This window comes from Eurypyga helias, unplaced genomic scaffold (assembly GCF_000690775.1).
Source record: "Eurypyga helias isolate BGI_N326 unplaced genomic scaffold, ASM69077v1 scaffold7638, whole genome shotgun sequence".
NCBI lineage: Eukaryota > Metazoa > Chordata > Aves > Eurypygiformes > Eurypygidae > Eurypyga > Eurypyga helias.
Genome location: NW_010264936.1, coordinates 3,046 through 23,659, shown reverse-complemented (window position 1 = coordinate 23,659; position 20,614 = coordinate 3,046). Strand labels below are relative to the sequence as shown.

General features: G+C 43.4%; 1 protein-coding gene across 1 annotated transcript; it reads left to right on the top strand.

Moving 5' to 3' along the window:
* Window positions 1-1,735: 1,735 nt before the first annotated feature.
* DHTKD1 (dehydrogenase E1 and transketolase domain containing 1) lies at window positions 1,736-19,331 on the top strand (the record flags this gene model as incomplete). Its single annotated transcript, XM_010156548.1, has 16 exons — window positions 1,736-1,891; window positions 2,656-2,867; window positions 4,654-4,848; window positions 5,161-5,430; window positions 8,445-8,616; window positions 9,589-9,787; window positions 10,565-10,877; window positions 11,911-11,995; window positions 12,863-13,002; window positions 13,343-13,493; window positions 14,865-14,971; window positions 16,013-16,177; window positions 16,572-16,654; window positions 17,739-17,908; window positions 18,415-18,500; window positions 18,959-19,331. Coding segments are annotated over 16 exons (2,606 nt in total), but the record flags the coding sequence as incomplete, so codon positions are not given.
* Window positions 19,332-20,614: the final 1,283 nt, after the last annotated feature.

Below are 20,614 nucleotides of genomic sequence, written 5' to 3'. Positions count from 1 at the left end.
CAGCGCAGGGCGGAGCGCGGTGCGCATCGCTCCGCACGGTCGGTCGCTGTGGTGCCCCGGGAAGCCCGCGGTACCGTGCCCAGCTCCACGGGCTGCCGCCGCTGCGAGTGGCCCAAGTTACTTCGGTGACGTGCTCTCGTAGGGTTTTACTGCTCGTAAAGGCGCCTGTGCCATGCGCCTGTGACTGTTATGTTACCGTGCTGGAACTTGCCAAGTACGGATAACTCTGCTGTAGTAATAACTGAGGTGCGTGTAGCTCAGTTTTATAGCTCATAAAAATAATTTCAAGCAGAAAAATCTCTGGGGGTGGGAATATCACCCCTTCATTAACATCTAAGGAGACTCTAGTAAGAATGAAGCCTGTTGTGCAGAAGCAGATGTGAGACTGGTTTGTTAGGTCCTGGACACCAGGTCCCACCACTAAGTAGCCTCCCTGTTAAGCAAAGAAAGCATGAATACATTTTAATGTTACATTTAAAATACTGCTGTTAAGTGGCTTTCTTGCTGAGAGTGTTGTGCAAGATGTTAGGGTTATTTTATTCTGCTGTAGAACCCGTTTTCAGCGGGTCAACTCCATGAATGTAATAGCTGGAGCAAAGTGCTGGCCACAGAAATGTGAATGTCAGAAATGACGTTGTGAAATGGTCTCAGAAATAGCTTTGCTTTGGAAAACGGAAGTCTTCAGATCTGAATGCTGCCAGCACTGCATCTTTATCAGGGTGAAGAAAACCTCCCACATTAGAAACACATTATAAACTGGTTCCTGTCATTAATTTGTAGCAGATTCTGCTTGCAGTATATCTTAGTGGTTTACAGTTCATCGACCTCGCCTGTGGCGTGTGCTCAACGACACTAATGTTGTGTGACCTTTCAGATGGGCAAGTTTTGCTTTTGTGGATAACTTTTTTGACCATGATGCAAAATGCCTGCTGGTGTCTGCTGAAAAACATGCTCACATATTTGAGTTTTTAGTATGCCTGTCTCGGTGGTCTATTGGCTCCTGCAGACACAGACTTTTTATTTAAGTCATAGGACCTGAATTATTGTTAAGACCCTATCCCTCCTGTCATTCCAGCAAGGAACAGGGAGGCATAAGTGATATGATTGGGTCAGCTGAGGAAATAAGACTTTGTGGACTGGTAGTGTACCATTCTTGAGTTGGATGTACTTCCTTCCTGTAAGGAGATTCAGAGTAAAATAGAACAGCTTTGCATATGTTTACGTGAGCCTAACTATGAGGGGAGCCGTGGGGGAAATCTAGAGTGCATGTGCTTGAAAATTTCATGGGTGAGCTTGGGGCAATGGGTTTAAATTGAAAGTGGGGAGGTTTAGATTAGATAGCAGGAAGAAGTTCTTCGTGGAGAGGGTGGTGAAGCACTGGAACAGGTTGCCCAGAGAAGCTGTGGATGCCCCATCCCTGGAAGTGTTCAAGGCCAGGCTCGACGAGACCTGGAGCAACCTGGTCTAGTGGAAGGGGTCCCTGCCCATGGCAGGGGGTTGGAATTGGATGATCTCTGAGGTCCCTTCCAACCCAACCCATTCTATGATTCTGTGATTTAGCAGTTTGATTGGAACTATTGTGGAGTGATAAGGTAAAAACATCTGCTTAGAAAAACTGTCTTTCCAACTAGAACCTTGATGATTTTCAATGGACAGAATACTCCTGTGTTGGTGCTGGAAGTGGATTACATGTGAGCACGTGTGTGATACAGTTCTGCTTTCTTCTGTTTTTTAGTTGACCATGCTCTTGCTCGTTTGATAACTGCATATGCTGAACATGGCCACAAAGCAGCCAAAATAAACCCACTGTTTGCTGGCCAAGCTGTTATGAACATGGTACCTGAAATCCAAGAGTTGGCTGAAGTTCTTCAGGGGCCTCTCAGTACTACAGGTAAGTCTGCAGCCTTCTCACAGCAAATTGTCTTCACGGCTGATTTATTAAAAGGCTTCGTTGGCTGCCAAAGAGCCAGATACTGAGTGGCAGTTCAATCAGTAATGAACTGTTGGATGGAAAATTGTTAGCTTCAGCCTACTTAGATGTTTCTTGCAGCAATCGTTGTGTAATGAGTGGCTACCTTCTAGCATCTTTGGAAACCATGACAGATTTTACTTGGTCTTACAACTGCTTAGGTTATACATTAATTTCTTGTGTTGCTGTAACATTCTATGATTTAGCGTAGTACTTAACACTGTAGAGCACTGCCAGAGCACTGGGGCAGAAATCAAGACTTGTCTTTTCTTGGTTCTCTTAGATTCTTACTGTGTCCTTGAACAAAGGAGGGTCTCTCCCCCTGCTTTATTTTCTGCATGTGACAACAGGTGCTTATTTGGTTGTGATGCAGCTAGGGTTGGAGCTCATCTCTCTAACTACAAGATACCGAGTGCTATACTGAGTCACAAAAATAGTCTCTGTTTCATTTGTGGTAAACTTCTTCAGAAAGGCATTTTGAGTACTTTACAAATAAGCATGAGACCCTCCTATTAATAACACTGAAGTGCACTTATAAAATAACTTACTGAGTTTTGGTTTTAAATAGAGGAAAGAAAGATTTATTTGTAGGCTCAAAATGTTAACGTAATTGCAACACAACAGTTTGGGTCTTAGTGCTTTCCCCTCTTCCCCCAAAGTGGCTAATGACATTTATTTTCCACCAGGGCTTCTGAACATGGGAAAAGAAGAGGCTTCCCTAGAGGATGTGTTGGCTTACCTTGACCATATATACTGTGGGCATATTTCGATAGAAACAAGCCAGCTTCCAACTTTAGAGGAGAGAGAATGGTTTGCTAAAAGGTTTGAAGAGCTGAAACAAGAAGCATTTACACCTGAAGAGAAAAAACACTTGTGCAGACTGATGTTGGAGTCCCAGGTACCTTGTTCACTACTATTGGACTGTAATAGGATCGTGGAGTCTGTCACGAACCCTTCACTGCTCCAAATGTTATTTGTGCAGAAAAAGAACATTTGCTATCCTGAAAGACTTTGACAGTGTGCAAAAGGAATAAGTACAGGGTTTTTCAAGAAAAAGTGCGATAAACAAGTGTGGGAACCTCATTGGAGGTTGTTGCTGAATTTACCTAGCAACCATTATTGGAACAAATAGTGAGGCCTTTTGGTTTGCATTGATTACTCTGGAAATTATTTGTAGGAAAATATTTCCAGCCAGTTCCAAACTCAAAAGGCATTTTGAACTAACTAGAATGTATATTGTGTGTAATATATATTCTTGTAACTTATATTCTTTAACATCTGGAGACACAAATAATGACCCTACAAATCCATGAGTAATCAGTCTTCAGAAGTGGGATTCTCTTAGGCTAATGATCCTTATATTAAATGTTAGTGACAGGAATGTAAGGTTGGGCAGAGCCCTGAAATTTTGTGCTCTGGTGTGGCTGTTCCGTGTTTTTTTTATTCACCCTAATGCTGATCTGTTTTATTAGCTTTAAAGTCTGATATCTCTCAAGGTTTTGGGGGAACAGAGTTGGACTGAGGTGTTAGCTGTGTAGCACTGCTAAATTTGTTGCTTTTCAGCAAAGGAACCTTTGTCAGTGCATTCTGTGAGGAACCGAAAGATTTATGTACTTGCAAAATGTATAGAGAAGACTTATTCCAATACTTCTGTACTGTGAAAATTTTCTTTTTTTTCCCCCTTTCTCCCCATGTTATCCAGAAGGCTGGAAAGGTAGAAGAGCAGGATGTGTGAAGGTGTCCCTGTTTCCTGTTTTCCAAGTGGAAGGAGTTTAATGTAATATTTACCATTGACTAAAACAGAAGTATATGGCACATTTTATATTTTTCTTTCGTCTTTGGCAGTTAGAGGAATTTGACAGTGACACAGGAGGTTGAAATCAAGACCCTGATGTATTCCATTTTGATTTCCGTATGATCAGAACTGTACTCAGTGTAGCATTTAACCGTGACAGGAAAAACTGCTTCTATGTGTGATTAGTTTTGTATACATTATTCCTTAGAACTGAATGTTGCTTAACTAGAAGGTGTTCAGCAGTTGGCTCAGATCTTTGGCTGTGGCTCAGTCTTCCCTCTTCTGTTACAGACTTTGTTTATTTTTAGTTGCAAAACACTACAGACACTTCCAGTGCTTCCAAAACTGTCGTGAGAGCTCTCTAGGAGTAGATGAATGGAGAGAAGTGGGAGAAGTGAGAGGAAAATGAAGTAAATATAGATTAATTTCTTTTCCTTCTCTGAAGTATTCTTCTACCTATGTACTAAGAGCTGGGTCTGACAGTAATCAGAACTAAACACTGTGTTTCTCTAGCACTTTGCATCTCAGGATAGTTAAGGTTTATACTGTAAAAGAACACCATTCCTTGATTTCCACCTAAAATACGTGAACTATCAAGGAATTTGTAAGTTGCGCTGGTGTTACATTTCTTGGTGCATCTCCTTCCATGTTCGAGAGAGTTTTGGCCTTAATCCAATATTTTTGTGCTTAAGAGGAGATAAGAGCTCATTTCTCGTAGTCATCGTAGCTTCTGGGCTTACACTGTGGGTGGAGAATGAGCTCAGACTTTCATGGGGTATGCTTCGGTTTGTATACCTTAAAGGTACAAACATGAACTCCATTTCAATTATTTAAACAGAAGATTGCTGCTTAAAATAGCCTAATGCTGAAATTCTCCTGTTCTTAATAGGAGTTTGATCACTTCTTAGCCACGAAGTTTGCCACAGTGAAGCGGTATGGTGGTGAAGGAGCAGAGAGTATGATGGGTTTCTTCCATGAGTTGTTCAAGATGTGTGCCTACAGTGGTGTGACGGATATAATTCTTGGAATGCCTCATCGCGGAAGGCTTAATCTTCTCACCGGTTTACTTCAGCTTCCACCTGAGGTAAGAGATTGAAAATCTCCTGGGCAATTGCTCTGTGCCTGGTTTATTTGCAGTAAAATTAAACCCCACAAGTTTGTCATCTTGCAAACTCCAGAGCAATAAAGGTTACCCGTGTGAGAGTGCGTTCCCCTTCTGTCAGCACCTCAGCCAGATTTTCCCAGGAGACTTGGAGCACCCTAATGAAGGAGTTTGTGCTGTTATCTGAAGCATCCTTGCAGTTTCAGGAGTAGGAGAGCATACAGTTCTGTAATGTTTTCTTTACAATCCATTAACACATTGAAAGGGAATTTAACCGAATTTGTTTCCATGCAGCTCATGTTCCGTAAGATGCGTGGTTTGAGTGAGTTTCCAGAGACTTCAGTAGCCATTGGCGATGTTCTCTCCCACCTGACATCTTCTGTAGATCTCGACTTCGGCTCACACAGGCCCGTGCATGTCACCATGCTACCTAACCCCTCACACTTAGAAGCGATCAATCCAGTGGCTGTGGGCAAGACACGAGGAAGGCAACAGACTCTGCTTGATGGAGATTACTCCCCAGAGAGCTCTGCACAGCCTGGAGACAAAGTTATTTGCCTGCAGGTATTTTGCTCACAGTTTATAACTGATCTTTGTAAGACTTCTGGACTAGCATGTGAACAGAAGTGGTGTATATAGGAATACCAAACAAAACTGAATTAATGTAGAATGTCAGGAACAAGGATCCTCTTTATGGAGAAAGAGGGGGGCAAGGAAGATTTCCAGGTGACATATCTGTTGATACTGGCATTTAAACTATTCTACTTTTAAGATTTCTGAGGAACTGATTCTGACACCTTCCTTTATTTTAATAATACTCTGCATTGAGAGCCATGTGTGCCTTTCCTCACAGGCCACTTTTGCATTTAAACCACCATTGTTAGCCTTCTTTTTAATTAAATGGATTTGGAGAAGAGCTGTCAACAAGGTTGCAAAATATAGAGGAGGATATAGAATTTTGTTCCTTGATGAATTTTCTTTTCTTGCATTGTATTCAACTTGGAAATACAAGTGAGTCAACTTTAAAGCCAGGAGTAAAAACAAATCGGGGCAGAAATGTTTTCCTATGAAGTATAGTAAACATGGAGGAAGTTAAAGGTAGAAGTGAAAATGTATTTCAGTTAAATAAATGTTTTGCTTCCTTCTGGAAGGATAGGGATGCTGAGAAAAAGGAGAAGGGAGAATATGAAATACTGATAAAACTGGAGGCAAGTTGGGGTTTTATTAAAAAAAAAAAAGAGGCCTTCGGGCATGCAAGTGCAGGAAGAAAAGTTTGTTGCCCCATGCAGGATCTCGTCGTTTAGTGCAGTTGTGTCAGTCAGTTTTCCTATTGCGTCTTAGAGTCTGTCTGTCTCCTAGTATTAGATCTTCACCGTGTAGTAATGACACTACTATGACTCCTTAAACAAAGGTTATTCAGGATAAAGGGACCCTTCCTGTGCAAGAAGAGTTTAACTGTTTGGTTTTTGAAGGGGTAAGTGGTAGGGAGAGTTGCATGGGAGAGAAGAACAGCATTTAACTCGAGCTAGCCACCTCCATGTTAGGAAACTGATTCAAAGTATTCCAAAAAGAAAGAAAATGTTGCATGTAACATGAACATCAGTAGTCGTGATTGTGCCTGTAAGAGGTCCAAGAGTTAGGTTAAAAAAAAGGTAAATTTTTACAGTTGTGACTGTTAAGTGCTCTCATTCAGCTAATTGAGAGGAGACCAGACACCTCCTCTTTCACAGTCTTGGTTTCGAAGTTTCTCTTTGGGCTTTCTGTTTTCACAGTGCTTTTCTCATCAGAAATGTAAGTGTAGAAACTCTGCGCTGAGGTTTGCTCTGGCATTTGTTCTCTTTCTAGTAGCCTGAGTGCTAGAGATGGAGGGTAAAAAGAGTAAAGGTCAGTGGTGAGCCTAGTTGTCCAAGGTCTGAAGAACTGATTTTCTGGAACTTCAGTGTGCTCAGAATATATGAAGACTACAAAACTCTTGTTGGTTAACTACCACGGACACTTCTGCAATGTTTAATTGTTGATCTCTTCAGCCGAGTGGCTGATTTTTCACCTTCTCACATACCTTAACTCTACTTTCTGGACTTCAGGCAACTACTGGTGTTTATGAACTGTTTCAGTTTCTGAACTGAAATCTGAGAACAAGAAATAAACTTTGCTTTTGATGTTCCACTGTCGGGGTCACTGATGAATTAAACTTGATGATGACCTTGCTGTTATGTTCTTTGCTAATGCTGCCCAGAAAAAAACCCATAGGCTAGTAAAACTGTTTTCAGCTTTCTGCTAGAATGAGTAAAATTCTACCTACACCACAGGAATTGAATCCTCTGGGGTTGAGATGCATATGAAGTCTTGTGGAGTTGGATAGTCACACTGACTGTAGGTTTTAATGCTTTGGGATATACTGAAGGCCATAAAGTTCTTTCAGATGTTCTAGGGTCTTCGCTCAGATGTTGTCACCAAGATACATAGACTTCTTAGGCAGCAGAAGAAACGAGAAGGGAAAACCCAGTGCTTCAGGAACAAGTGTAGCATGGTAAGGGATAGAGTGGGGGTGCTGTGTTGTCTCTCTTTAAGTAGTTAACTTTGGTTTTCTGTGATGCCTTTTTAAAAAAGTCTCTGTATTAGAACTGTATATTAGAACTCTGTATTATAACAGTGTGTAATATATACACTGTTAACTGTATATATTAACAGTGCTGCCATTTCAGTGGTTGATAGCACCTCTACTCTCTTCCAGGTGTACTTGCACCTCCAAAAGTCTCACATAAGGCTTGAAACTGTTGTCACGTAACTAGGAAGTAGAACAGTCATCTGGTTTTAATAAGAAAGTACATCAATCTGGTAGTGGCTTTGGTCTGCAAAGGATCAAATCTGTATTGAGGAACCTGTGATTGTATTCATCAATGGAGAACTCCCTCTAGTTTGAAATGCTAGATGATGCTCATTCTAGGATCTCTAGCCTTTTTGGAAACCTGGGTTGGATATCACCATAGTCTCCCCTCCTGTTCCAAACTTCTTTTTTATTTGCAATTTTAAAATGTAACAAAGAACTTAGGTTTCCTTCCTTAAGCTTTTATTTGCTTTTAAGTGCTTCAATTCAGTTCCTTTTCCGCTATTTTTTCCTGTTGTGTCAGTTCTTGTCCCTGTGTGGTAAGGTGGGAGTAGGTATAAGTCCCGGTTCACCAGCGTTTAACTTTCAGCACAGCGTGTAGCGAACGCAGTGGTGACTGCCTTCCTCTTGTTCAGGGCTCAGTGGCTTGCTACTGACTGCTGCAGCTTTTCTGTAGCCATGGTACTTGCGGTTGCCTATACACTGGTGGCTCAGTTTGAAGAGACTGTAGGTCCATTCCAGGTAGGGATGCAGCTGCGTACAGATGCTGGCTGCTGTGACCTTCAGTTAGTGATAAACTCTCCAATTATGAAAACACTAGCCTGGAAGGGGTTTAAGAAGTGGATCTGGCTGAAACTCTATCTGTTCTACGTACTCAGTTTAAGACATCTTGCTTAATGACTTGTGGGTTTGATTTGCTGTTCCTCCAGTGTTTTCTGATGAGACTTTTTCATCTTATTCCCTGATGTAGGTTCATGGCGATGCTGCTTTCTCCGGGCAAGGGATTGTTCCTGAAACACTGACCCTCTCTAATCTACCACATTTCAGAGTTGGTGGGAGCATCCATTTGATTGTTAATAACCAGCTGGGCTATACCACTCCTCCAGAGCGAGGACGATCATCTCTGTACTGTAGTGATATTGGTATGTCTAGTCGAGTCAGAAGGAAGATTGCCTGTTGGGTCAGAAGGGGATTTTAACTCCAACATACACTGTGTTATGGGCTTTTTATAGCAAGTGGCTATCAGCTCCGGGGATTAGATTAACATATCTCCCTCTTCGTGATAGAGTAGAAATTTAAATATTATTACCTCCTACTAGCTAAAATTCAGGTGCTAAAAATACGCCCTCCCCCGTCTGCTTTATGGCAAAGACTAAATACCAAGGGAAAATCTTGTCACATTTTTACAGGATGTTATAAAATATTTGCAGGATTACTGTGAAGTCTGGAACTCATTTAATTTCTGCCATGTCATTGACAACTTTTAAAAATGTTTGCTAGAGAGGGAAACTATGTGAGTCAGGGACTGAAGCATCTTAATTTCTCAGGATTTGGGCAGATCAAGTAGAGGACAAACACTCTGTTGCTGGGAAGACTTGCAGCCAAATTGTCATACAGGAGAGAGTGTTAAGACGTTGGAATTTTACAGTGTTCCCTTTAATGAAGGGGCCTTCTGCCTGGAAGAGCAGTGGGTAGAATGACTATGAACATGGGAGAATATTCTTTCTGGCCTGTGTGAATTCATAGCAGTGTTAGCTTCGGATAAGAAGGAAACACAACTCAGTTTTTGTTTGAAAGGGAAGCCATCAAATAGTTCTTTCCCATTCCCTGCAGACTTCCATCCAGATTAATAAGAAGTGCATAGAAAGTCCTGTGGAAATTTAGTGCTGGTAAAGAAATTGAGCTCAAACTGTGACAAATACAACAGGTTGGGCTAATTGCACTTTCCCTCAGGAAAGACTCCTACTTACCCCAGCTCTCATCACAAAGAGCATCTTTTGTAGACTTGGTTTTGTTACATACACTTCACAAGTTGTTTGCTCGTAGTTTTCAGCAGAGTAGGTGTGCAGAATGGGTTGGGTGTGATTACTGTTATGCTTTGAATCCCTGGGCAGGTAAAATCGTTGGATGTGCAGTCATCCATGTAAATGGGGATGATCCTGAAGAAGTTGTCCGTGCCACACGACTTGCTGTCGAGTACCAACGTCAGTTCCGCAGGGACGTGATAGTGGACTTGCTGTGCTACAGGCAGTGGGGCCACAATGAACTTGATGAGCCATTCTTCACCAACCCCAGCATGTACAAAATCATCAGGTAAGGGTAACACACCTCAAATGTAAGTGTACTTGTGTCTACACCAACTCAGTATTGCATGCTACTGTAGAACTCTACAGTGAAGATCTTTTGCCGTACCAGCAAGTCTTCGTGTGAGTGTAGCTACACTGTCAGCAGCCCTTGACTGAGGTGTCAGTCTGATAACGAGATGTTAGTTAAGGCAGCCACTGGTGTTGGTCCTTAAATGTGTGGCTTGATGCCTCTTGTAGAACAATCTTTCACTTAGCCCTTGGATTTTAAATTCATGATGGCTGGTAATTAGAGGGCAAAGTTGTCTTCTGTGTGCCACAGGGAAGCGTAGATAATGTGGGAGAATGGGCAGGAAGACAGTGTGATGTTTCTCTCGTCTTTGCCCGGTCCTGCTGGTTCCAGTGGGGACTCACTTTATGAGCATTTGGAATGGATGGCTTAATTCTCAGCTAATACTGAAATCCTCCTGTCAGTGTGTCTGAAGAAAACATGCGTGATGGCGCAGTCAGTCTCACTGAGGATGGTTTTTGACTTGCTTTTACCTGTAACTGCCAACTATAGGCACATTTTTTAAAATAAAGGACTGTAAAGCACATATCCAAGAGAATTGTTATCTTTCTGGAAATGCCAGGAAAGCAAACTTGATGAAAATGAGTATGATGCACCAGGACAGAATTTATTTTAGTTTTTTGTGGTACCTGGCAGTAGTAAAGTGGTATTTCCTTATTCTGCACTGACACTGTTTTCAGGCTTAATGTCTGTGGGGTTTGATTCCCTCCCTGACAGATCTCGTAAGAGCATCCCAGACACATATGCAGAACACCTAATCGCTGCTGGGCTCATGACTGAGGGTGAAGTGTCGGAGATAAAGACAACATACTATTCTAAACTGAATGATCATCTTGCCAACATGACTTTGTATAGTCCGCCTCCTACCAACCTGCAGGCTCACTGGAAAGGCTTCGTCGAGCCTTCTGCTAAAATCACCACGTGGGACACAGGTATGCCTGTACCGCTTCTGCAGTTTATCGGAGTCAAGTCTGTAGAGGTGCCTGAAGAACTCCAGATGCACAGCCACCTTCTGAAGACCTACGCCCAGGTCAGTAGGGCATAATGATGCTTCTAGTCCTGTGGCTCAAAGATGTGACTGTTTACAGGAAAAACTAAACACAGCAAGGCTGCCAGTTGGAGAACAGCATAGTGGTCTCTAGGAAAAACAACTCGCTCTCTTTTTCGAATCTGAGATTATGCCATTTTTCGTCCAGTTTTGAGGAAAGAGATATCCTCTTCCCCGAAGCTGACCATATATTGAATGTAGTTATTTCAACAATATTTTGTTGCAACAAAGAAAAAGGCTTATAAAAATACAGAAATAATAGAAACTGTTATGATAAATTACTATCATGTATACATTATGATTATAATGGCTATTTTGTGAGAGAATGAGTCAGGAACTTGGTAATGGTGTACACAGTTTCTAAAGCCAGTGGGTGTTTATATTTTATATTATACAAACATAAGCATACACGCGGCTGAGTTTGACAGTCAGCTTTTCATAGCTCATAAGTTTGTGTGCAATAATTGCATTAGTATGGGTTTGTGAATGTTGGCCTTTGATGAATGATGACTCTGTGCAGATATGTAGTTGGCAGCCAGGCTAGGAGTCGAATATTTTGGCAGACTGATGTTCTTGCCTTCCCAGGCCAAGTCAAGAACACGGCAGCTGGGTATGATCATTTGTCTGTAGTTCTGCAGGCCAAACCAGGGAGAATTCTGGAGACTGAAATACTTACACCCGGTGTCTTTCATCGCTGCTGAGCAGACAAACCAAAAGTCTGTCAAGAACATGCTGTGTTATGCCAAGATTTTTAGTATTTTTAGACTAAGGTCTAGTTTGTCAGTCCACAGTTTGTTGACTCTTAAGTGAACATGTGAGTCATCCATGGTTCTGTGATCTTCAGGGCAGCAATGAGTGCACATATTCCAAACTGACCGAAGTTGGCTGCAGGAACATAGCATTTCTCTCTGCAGTTGTTTTGTTTTCATAGGCTTCTAATATTGATCTGAGTCACAAAAAGATCTAGATGGGAAAAGACAAAGTAGCAACTTTTCTTTGCTGTTTACTTGTTTAGTCGAGAATTCAAAAAATGGAGGAAGGAAAAAAGCTGGATTGGGCAACAGCTGAAGCTTTAGCATTTGGTTCCCTCCTGAGCCAAGGTAAGAGGCAATGAGGCAGCAGACAATGAAGTATTTTTGCTTTGATGACAGTAAATGTAATGTTAGAGTTCTTAGATGTTTCTGAGGCCAAAGATTACTATGATGTATAAATTTGACAGTTTGCATGGCACTAAGAGAAGGTAAATACGAGTCCTACATGTCACTTCTCAAGTTGCGCCAGGGGAGTTTTACATTGGATATTAAGAAAAATTGCTTTTCCAAGAGGGTTGTCAGCCACTGTAAGAGACTGTCCAGGGGTGAATCGCCATCCCTGGACGGATTTAAGAGACAGGTGGACGTGGTGCTTAGGGACATGGTGTAGCGGTGGGCTTGGCAGTGCTGGGTTAAGGGTTGGACTTGATCTTAAAGGTCTTTCCCATCCTAAGTGATTCTATGATTCTGATATTTGTAGATTAGATACTAAATGTTGTCACGGAATTGCTGCTCCATCCCACCTGCCAAAAGAGTTGGTGGTTAGCAGTAAGCACCTGGGCAACGCAGCTGACATCAGTGAGGTCTCCCATAGACTTAACTTCTAGTGTTTCATGCTACAGTTTCTTTGCTCTCCCCTGTAGCCTGAATGCCTGTCTCCATTTACATATACAGAATGCACATACTTTGTAGTTTGCTTCAGAAATTTAACCATTTCCCTCAAAATAGTTGTTGTGTGCAAAGAGGAGAAAAGAGGAATGTCTAAGCATCTCCGTGCTTGTGAGTTGGAGTGGCTGCTGGTTAAGAATTCCATCTGATTTGATGTTGCTGATGAGGGGAAATCCAAGAGACGTAACAAGAGAAGTAATATTTTAGGAGTGTAGTTGTTCTCCTGCATGACTTGCTAATCAGGTGTTTTGTTTATTGCTTGACAAGGGTTTAATATCAGACTAAGTGGACAGGATGTTGGCAGAGGGACCTTTAGCCAGCGACACGCAATGTTGGTTTGCCAAGAGACAGATGATACCTACATTCCTCTGAATCATATGTCCCCAGACCAGAAGGGTTTCCTAGAGGTACGTTCCGTGGACCACAAGACAACCACCTTCAAGCTGTGCTAAACCAGAATATGTATTTTAAAGCTGCTGTAGGTAGCCTGTATGTTCTGGCAAACCCCAAATACAGAGTCATAAAAACGGTCAGAGCACCCCTGTTCTTTGTAGTTACCCCACTGACAAATTTAATGGGGAGTTTTGCTTTTCCTGGAGAGATCAGCTGTTACTCTTTCCCCCTCGGTATATTCATTCAAAAGGGAGTGTATGTCCTCAGGGTGCCTAGCATTGGTGCATCTGCTTCCAAAGGTTCTCAACCCTGGGTTGTCTTCACCCGCCCCTCCCAACATTTTCCTTTTGTTAGGTGAGTAACAGTCCCTTGTCTGAAGAAGCTGTGCTTGGTTTTGAATATGGAATGAGTATCGAGAGCCCAAAGTTACTGCCAATTTGGGAAGCTCAGTTTGGAGACTTCTTCAATGGAGCCCAGATAATATTCGACACTTTCATCTCTGGAGGTGAGTGTCTGAGGAGCGAATATGTTTAAAAAAATTTGTACTAAGCATGTTTCTAGGAAATCCTTCATCTTTAAAGTAGAAGGACAGTGTTGAGAAAAGAATTCTTTTTTCTCAAGAAGTCTTGTGAGCTCGCCTCTGTGGTCCTGACTTCTCTGCAGCTCTTCTCTGAAGACGATCTGTCTAAAATGAGGCACCGCCATCATTTTCCTGGCAGACCATCTCCTGACTTCTCTGCAGCTCTTCTCTGAAGACGATCCGTCTAAAATGAGGCACCGCATCCCTGGCAGAAGACAGTCATTCCCAAAGGACCTTTGATGATTATTAATGGCCTTTCTTCCCCCACCCCTCCCCATATATTTATTTTACTGTGTATCTATATATTTGATAGCTTTTTAGGCTGTATCTTTCTTTCTTGAGGCATGTGAAAAATTCTGCAGCTCTTCTCTGAAGACGATCCGTCTAAAATGAGGCACCGCATCCCTGGCAGAAGACAGTCATTCCCAAAGGACCTTTGATGATTATTAATGGCCTTTCTTCCCCCACCCCTCCCCATATATTTATTTTACTGTGTATCTATATATTTGATAGCTTTTTAGGCTGTATCTTTCTTTCTTGAGGCATGTGAAAAATTCCTGAAGCAACATAGAAGGAAAATAGTGATTATTTAAAACAAAAACCTAAACAAAACCCTCACAAGACCACCTCACAAACAACCTCTCAGTTTGAGTCTGGCATGTTTTCTGAGTGCTCAGACACTGCAAAAAGACCTCTCTGAGCTGGAACAGGCTGAGAGAATGCTAAGATGGATTTCCAGAGTGGGATTCCTTATATGTAAGTGTCTGGAGTTTTGGCACGTACCCTCAGTTACGTGCAGGTGGTTTGCTGGACCCAGGGGAACTAGCCCTGCTGGGTTAGCTAGACTGGCTCACAGGGTGCTGCCTGGGTCACGCCTGCAGAGGGCCAAATGACCAAGGTATGCCGAAAATACACAGTGGGTTATGGTTTGGGGTTTGACTGAAGAGGGTTATCTCCCTGTTAGGAGGACAGTTCCATTCAGAGAGTTCTTGCATACTGTGGTGAAGTTTTAGACTAAGTTTTATAATCTTCACCATGTCACATGCTCCACAGGGAGGTTTAAGTCTTCGGGAAGCCCAAAGTTACATGCTAATTTCAGAAACTTCTGATCATCTTACGTGTGCTGTTTCGTTGTTGTGAATCGAGTGGCAAGATGCCAGCAGCGTTTCAGGCTTGTATTCAGTGATGTGGGAATTAGCTCTTCTTTCTTCCAGTTTGTGCAAAGAAATGTGTTTTGCGGCTTTGTGCTCTTTGGGAATCATTCTTTCTTTCCTCCTCCTCCTTGTGTGTTTCTAGGTGAGGCCAAATGGCTTCTGCAGAGTGGGATAGTAATTCTACTTCCCCATGGCTATGATGGTGCAGGCCCTGAGCACTCGTCCTGCCGGATGGAACGGTTCTTACAGGTACCCGCCACACCCCTCAGATTCATGTGTGCCACACCACAGCCCTGGTAACCAGTGCTCTGTGAGTCTTGCCATAAAATGCCCTGCTCCTGGTGTGCCTGCTAGTGACATCAGAACAGATGTCACTAGAACTGGACACTTCACAGTATCATATCATCTTGATGAGATAGGAACGGGCAGACAGCCCTAGTGGGACATGCTTCAGTACTGCCTGCTGCCGTATTTTTGATTGCTGCTCTTCAGCAATGTCCCTGTACCTCAGGCTGAGTCCAGGAGCAAGACAGAATTGCTGAATTGCAAATAGCAGACCTCTAATGAGCACTTCTTACAGAAAAACATTTGGGAGTTGGCATCAGAAACAGCCACGCTCTTGAGCAAACCACTTACAGATCTGTCCCCTGGAACCAGGTTCTTCTCAGTGGTGTCTAGTGACAGGATGAGGGGCAATGGCCATAAACTGGAAGACAGAAGGTTCAGCCTGACCATGAGGAAACCCTTCTCCCCTGTGAGGGTGACAGAGCACTGAACAGGCTGCCCAGAGAGGGAGTGGAGTCGCCTTCCCCGGAGACTTTCCAAAGCCGCCTGGACTTGTTCCTATGTGATCCGTTCTAGGGGATCCTGCTCTGGCAGGGGGGGTGGACTAGATGATCTCTAGAGGTCCCTTCCAACCCCGACCATTCTATGAATCTAGGCAAAGATCATACAAATGTAATGCTGCACACTATTAAATATCACTTAGCAAATCTGCAGCACATTTTTTACCAAAAAACCCTACCCCTTGACCTCTCCAGTGTTAGCAAACCTGTCACACCCTGGTTACAGTGTGCTAGAAAGAGGCAATTCAGGTATAATCTTACTATAGTTAAATTCCAAAGCCATTTCCTCTCTGAAATTATTCTTTCCTGCAGTCAGTGTCTGAACTGGGATATTTGCTCTCTACTCTTACACTAATCAGCGTGCCTTACGTGCCTGGCTTCTCTCTCGCATATTTGGCTCAATGCTTGCTTCTTGACAAGGTATTGCTATGTTCCCCCTAAACAGATGTCTGACAGCTCAGAAGAGGGAGTCGACGGGGACCAGGTCAACATGTCAATTGTACATCCCACCACCCCAGCACAGTATTTCCATTTACTCCGGCGGCAAATGGTCCGAAACTTCAGGAAACCTCTCATTGTTGCTTCTCCCAAAGTGTTACTCAGGCTCCCTGTAAGCTGAAAAACTTTCTGTTCCTTTTTCTTGCCCCCTTTTTTTTTTTTTCTCCTCTTCTTCCTCCTCTTCTGTGTTCTCTTCCTCTTTCTCTTTGTTCTTCCTCTGTGTTCTCCTCTCTCTATTTTGGGATCAGATCAATGGGGTTTTGCCTGTTTGGGGCAGGATAGGTTGAGAATTAAAGCTGGGAGGAGGTGAGCTATAGAAGAAGGGTTGATTCCAAATCTGGTGGTGTTCCTGAGAATCCTACCACCCCACCTTTCAGCTGTGGGAGTGGGAATGGGAAAGGGAAGGCTGTATCTTTTGTGCTTACCAAAACCCTGTCTCGATATCCTCTCCCCAACTGAGGGAAAAGGTGGTGAGATTGGATAACTTCCAGCTCTCTCCCTTGTAGGCTGCTGTATCCAGTTTTGAAGAAATGGCTCCAAGAACAACATTCAAGCCTGTCATTGGTGACTCCTCCGTAGACCCTAAAAGGTAGCTCTACTTTCTCGGAGGACAAGCTCAGAAAGGAAGTCCTGTTCCTTTTTCTTACCTGACAGCTCAAGTTTGAGGTGACAGGAAAGAGGGAGAAAATGTTGCTTCATAGTGGGCGACAGTTTTACTTGTTTCTCTCCTTTTTTCCAGCTTACTTGTTGGTAGTTACCATATCTGCCTGCACAACTGTAAGGGCTTTCAGCCCTTGCCCCCAGGAGGGGCTGTGGCCATAGGCAGGAGTCTGATGGGTGCTATTCTGTGCCATGCCCGTGGCTACCAGTCACAGGGGCAGCTCTGAAGTGAAACAATGCAGGATTTTTGTTTTGCTGTTGAACATCTGAGCTGATGAACTGAAGTTAGGGCAGAAATAAATGGTGTGTGTATATCCCTCCCTTCAGAAACAGTTGTAGAAAATCCTGTTCACAATGGGCAATTTTGCCCTTCATTTTTTTTTTTTTTTCCCTCCTAAGTTTCTTGTCTGGTCCTTGTCCCAGTAGTTCTCAGGTCTGACCCCATCCCTGATGCTTCATCCTCACCCACAACCAAAAGGCTGGAAGTATCTTAGCATCTTGGTTTTTTTTTAATGGGATAGTGAGGCACAACGGGTGAGGTTTATCTCCTTGCCTTTGTCCACTAAGGTTAGGCAGCCAAGGCCTCTCTGATTTCTGGAGGGTATTGCCTGTCTCCAGCAGGCAGGTCCTCTTTGGCATGGAGATGTCCTGTGGAGGTGCTTTTCTCCCTCTCTGGTTTATTCTTTACAGAGAGCTGCCAGGTTACTAGATTTGACTAAGTGCTTAATTTTTAGATAAAGCAAAGAGAGGTGAATCCCATTGTATGGTAAGTTTCCCAGGATTATTGAAGAAGCAGGACCTTTGGCCTACTGTGCCCAAAGGTTGATTTGCCAACTGTTTGAGGGAAGTGAGGGAAGGGAAGGCAAATAAGAGAAAAGATGGTCTGGGGTAGCAATTTAGCTTCATAAAGTTATCTTTAAAGTTTGGCTGGTTGTTTTTGCTGAAAGTGAGAAACTGTTCTGCACAGAGTATCTGTAAAACACTAAACTTGGAAACATTCCTGTTTTCTTCAGTGTCACCCAAGTGGTGCTCTGTTCGGGTAAGCATTACTATGCTTTGGTGAAGCAAAGAGAGACACTAGGAGAGAAGCAGCACAACACAGCTATTCTGAGACTTGAAGAACTGTGTCCTTTCCCCCTGGAAGCTCTACAGCAAGAGTTGAGCAAATACAGCCGTGCGAAAGGTCAGCCAGATTTTTACCTTTGTGTTTCTAGACTCTTTGAAGTACTGAGCTAAATCTGTCGCCTGTCTTTTAGCATGAAGGGTTGTAGTGGCTTTTTCCTCTTTGCTCTTCCTCTCCATACATCCAGCGTTTCAGGAGTGGGGTGATAGAAGTGTTTACCACTTGTGCTTAAAGAACTTGTCTCTCTGCTGTTGTGATCATCCATAAAGCACTGCTAAAGGTTGGAGTGAACAGTTTGGGGCATTTTTTGCTTTGAAGTCCAGTCCTTTAATTAGTTTTTGAAAAGGGCAGTAGAAAAGGAAAATATACCCACAGTATACACTAATGGTGGCCATGCTTTTGGTTTGAGTTCAGCAAGCTGTGACCTGCAAGGGGATTTCACCTGGCAAGCCTTCGTTGTGCCAAGGCAAAAAAGGCAGACGCGCTACAAAAGAAAAAACTGCTTTTCTTGAGCTGCTGAAAAGATAAACACTTGCATTTGTAATGTGTCCTTATCCTTCCTTTAGTCTTCACCTGGAGTCAGGAAGAACCACAGAACATGGGTCCATGGTCCTTCGTGTCATCACGGTTTGAAAAGCAGCTGGGGGTTAAGGTAAGATGTCCCCACGGTGTTTTATCTTTAAAACGAAGTTATTGAATGCAAAATTCTGTGATGCTTACACAAAAACCTGATCCTGATGCCTGAGGAAAATGTGTGTTCTAATTCAACTTACTTAGACTCTTTATAGCACTGTTTTGTGGTGATGAGCAGGACTGGAGCTTTCTCTTACCAGGTGTTTAGTCTCAGTAGCCAAGATGATGAAAGATCCCAGGTAAGAAACAACTTGCTTGACGTGAGTAGAGGAGAATCCAGTGATGCTCTTTGCTCTGGCAGATTGTGCACTGTTCTCGGGGCCGTGGTCTTTGGGAGATGAGGGATAACTTCCTATATTACTTCCAGTTGGGACTGCCCAGTATCTGACTGTAGATATCGCCATGGCATCAGGGGACCTCAAGATGCGATCCTATGCTTGTGCTTCATTAATCATTTCTTCCCAACTCAAATTTCAGCTCCGTCTTGTGAGCAGACCTCCTTTGCCAGCCCCAGCCGTTGGCATCGGAACCCTGCACCACCAGCAGCAGGAAGACATTCTTGCCAACACGTTTGTCTAAGCTTTCAGCGGATGGACCGCTCCTGCTGCCCGTTGTGTTGGGTGCCGCCTCCTGTGAAGAGTAACAAAAGCCAGATCCTTGAGACTCTTAATTCTCCAAAATGGGGAAAAGAAAGGAATGGAACGAGCTCTGTAACGATGAATCAGTTTTTTCACGTAGGGGAATACCTAAAGATGAGAGGTGATGCCTGTTACTCTGCGTACTTCTTGTTCTCTTGTACTATTTTTTACAAAACATCTTTTTAAAGTTAAAAAACCCAGTCCAGGGGGCAGACTGCTGAGAGGGCTAGAAAATACCTTGTATCACATTGCTTATCTGCACTTGGATGCAGCACATTTGGAAACGGTTTCTCTTTCTACAGAAGTGCTCATGCTGTTTGGTTGAATAAATTCTTCTCCATTCCTGGGAACGAGCCATTTCTGTAAGTGTTGTGGATTTTCTCACTTCTTTTCCTCTGGACCAGGAATGGAAACAGCTGTTGGCGCTTTTCTCCGTGGATGAGTTGTTAAAGCGAGATTCCTCTCACAGAATGGCTCCTGAGGGCTTCAGGCCCCAACACTGTACTGTTAAATTGGTCCATTGGTGTAGTCCTCTGTGTTGACAGGGAACGTGTAACTTCTCACTACTAAAACCACAGAGAAACCATCATTTTCCAGTCGCAGGCTGCTGTGCTCTGCACCAGTTCCCATGAATGCAGCCTGTTCTCAAGGGCTTGCTTCTGCGCAGTTGCTTCCTTCAGTGGTCCCACACAACATCTCATTCGTGCTGGAAGAAGACTGAAGTTGTGACCAAGTAAGGGCAACGGAAAAGACTCCAAAACTATGGCAAGCTAAATGGAAAAGCGCAGGAAGGCAGGCTGGGAAGAGTTTGAGGGACGACTCGCTGAAAAGTGTAATAGTGAGGCCTCTTTCAAATACACCAGAAGCTGGAAGGGTGAGCGGTGGGAGAATTAGGAGGTCAGAGTGACTTACCAAAAAAATCTGCTGTAGCCAAAAAACAAAATATCATGGCTTCTGTTGGGTTTGTTTTCTCGCTGGGGCATGTCCTCATCTGGAGGCCTGGTGGGAGCTTCCCGTGGAAGAACTTTGTTGTAGTGCAGGTATTGCAGACTTTGTCTTGCAAAGGTGCGTTAATAGAACGGGTTATAGAAGGGACCAGTGAAAGGAACAGCAGCAAAAGGCAAACCAGGAGGGTCATCAGACGGGTTTTCTGAAGGAGCACAGGTACAGGCATTCAGACCGTTTGAAGAAGTTCCCAGAAGACATTGTGCCAGCAACAAGGCAAGGTGAGCAAGAGCGAACAGTGGTTAGAAGGAGTTCTGCTTTAGCCCTCACAAGCAAGACGCAATCACGGCTTCTCCTGAATCCCATCTCCTTCTGCTGAGAGCGATTCTGCCCCCCACACTGAGAGGACCGTGTCCGTTCAAAGGACTAGTGTGTCAGTTAGAGCTCCACAGGGGATGTTGGGGCTCCCTAAAGGCGCTGTTACACTACCGCTGCTTCCCTTCTGCTTGTGTCACTTTCTCAACTGAAGTTGTTTTGGAAGAAATTGAAA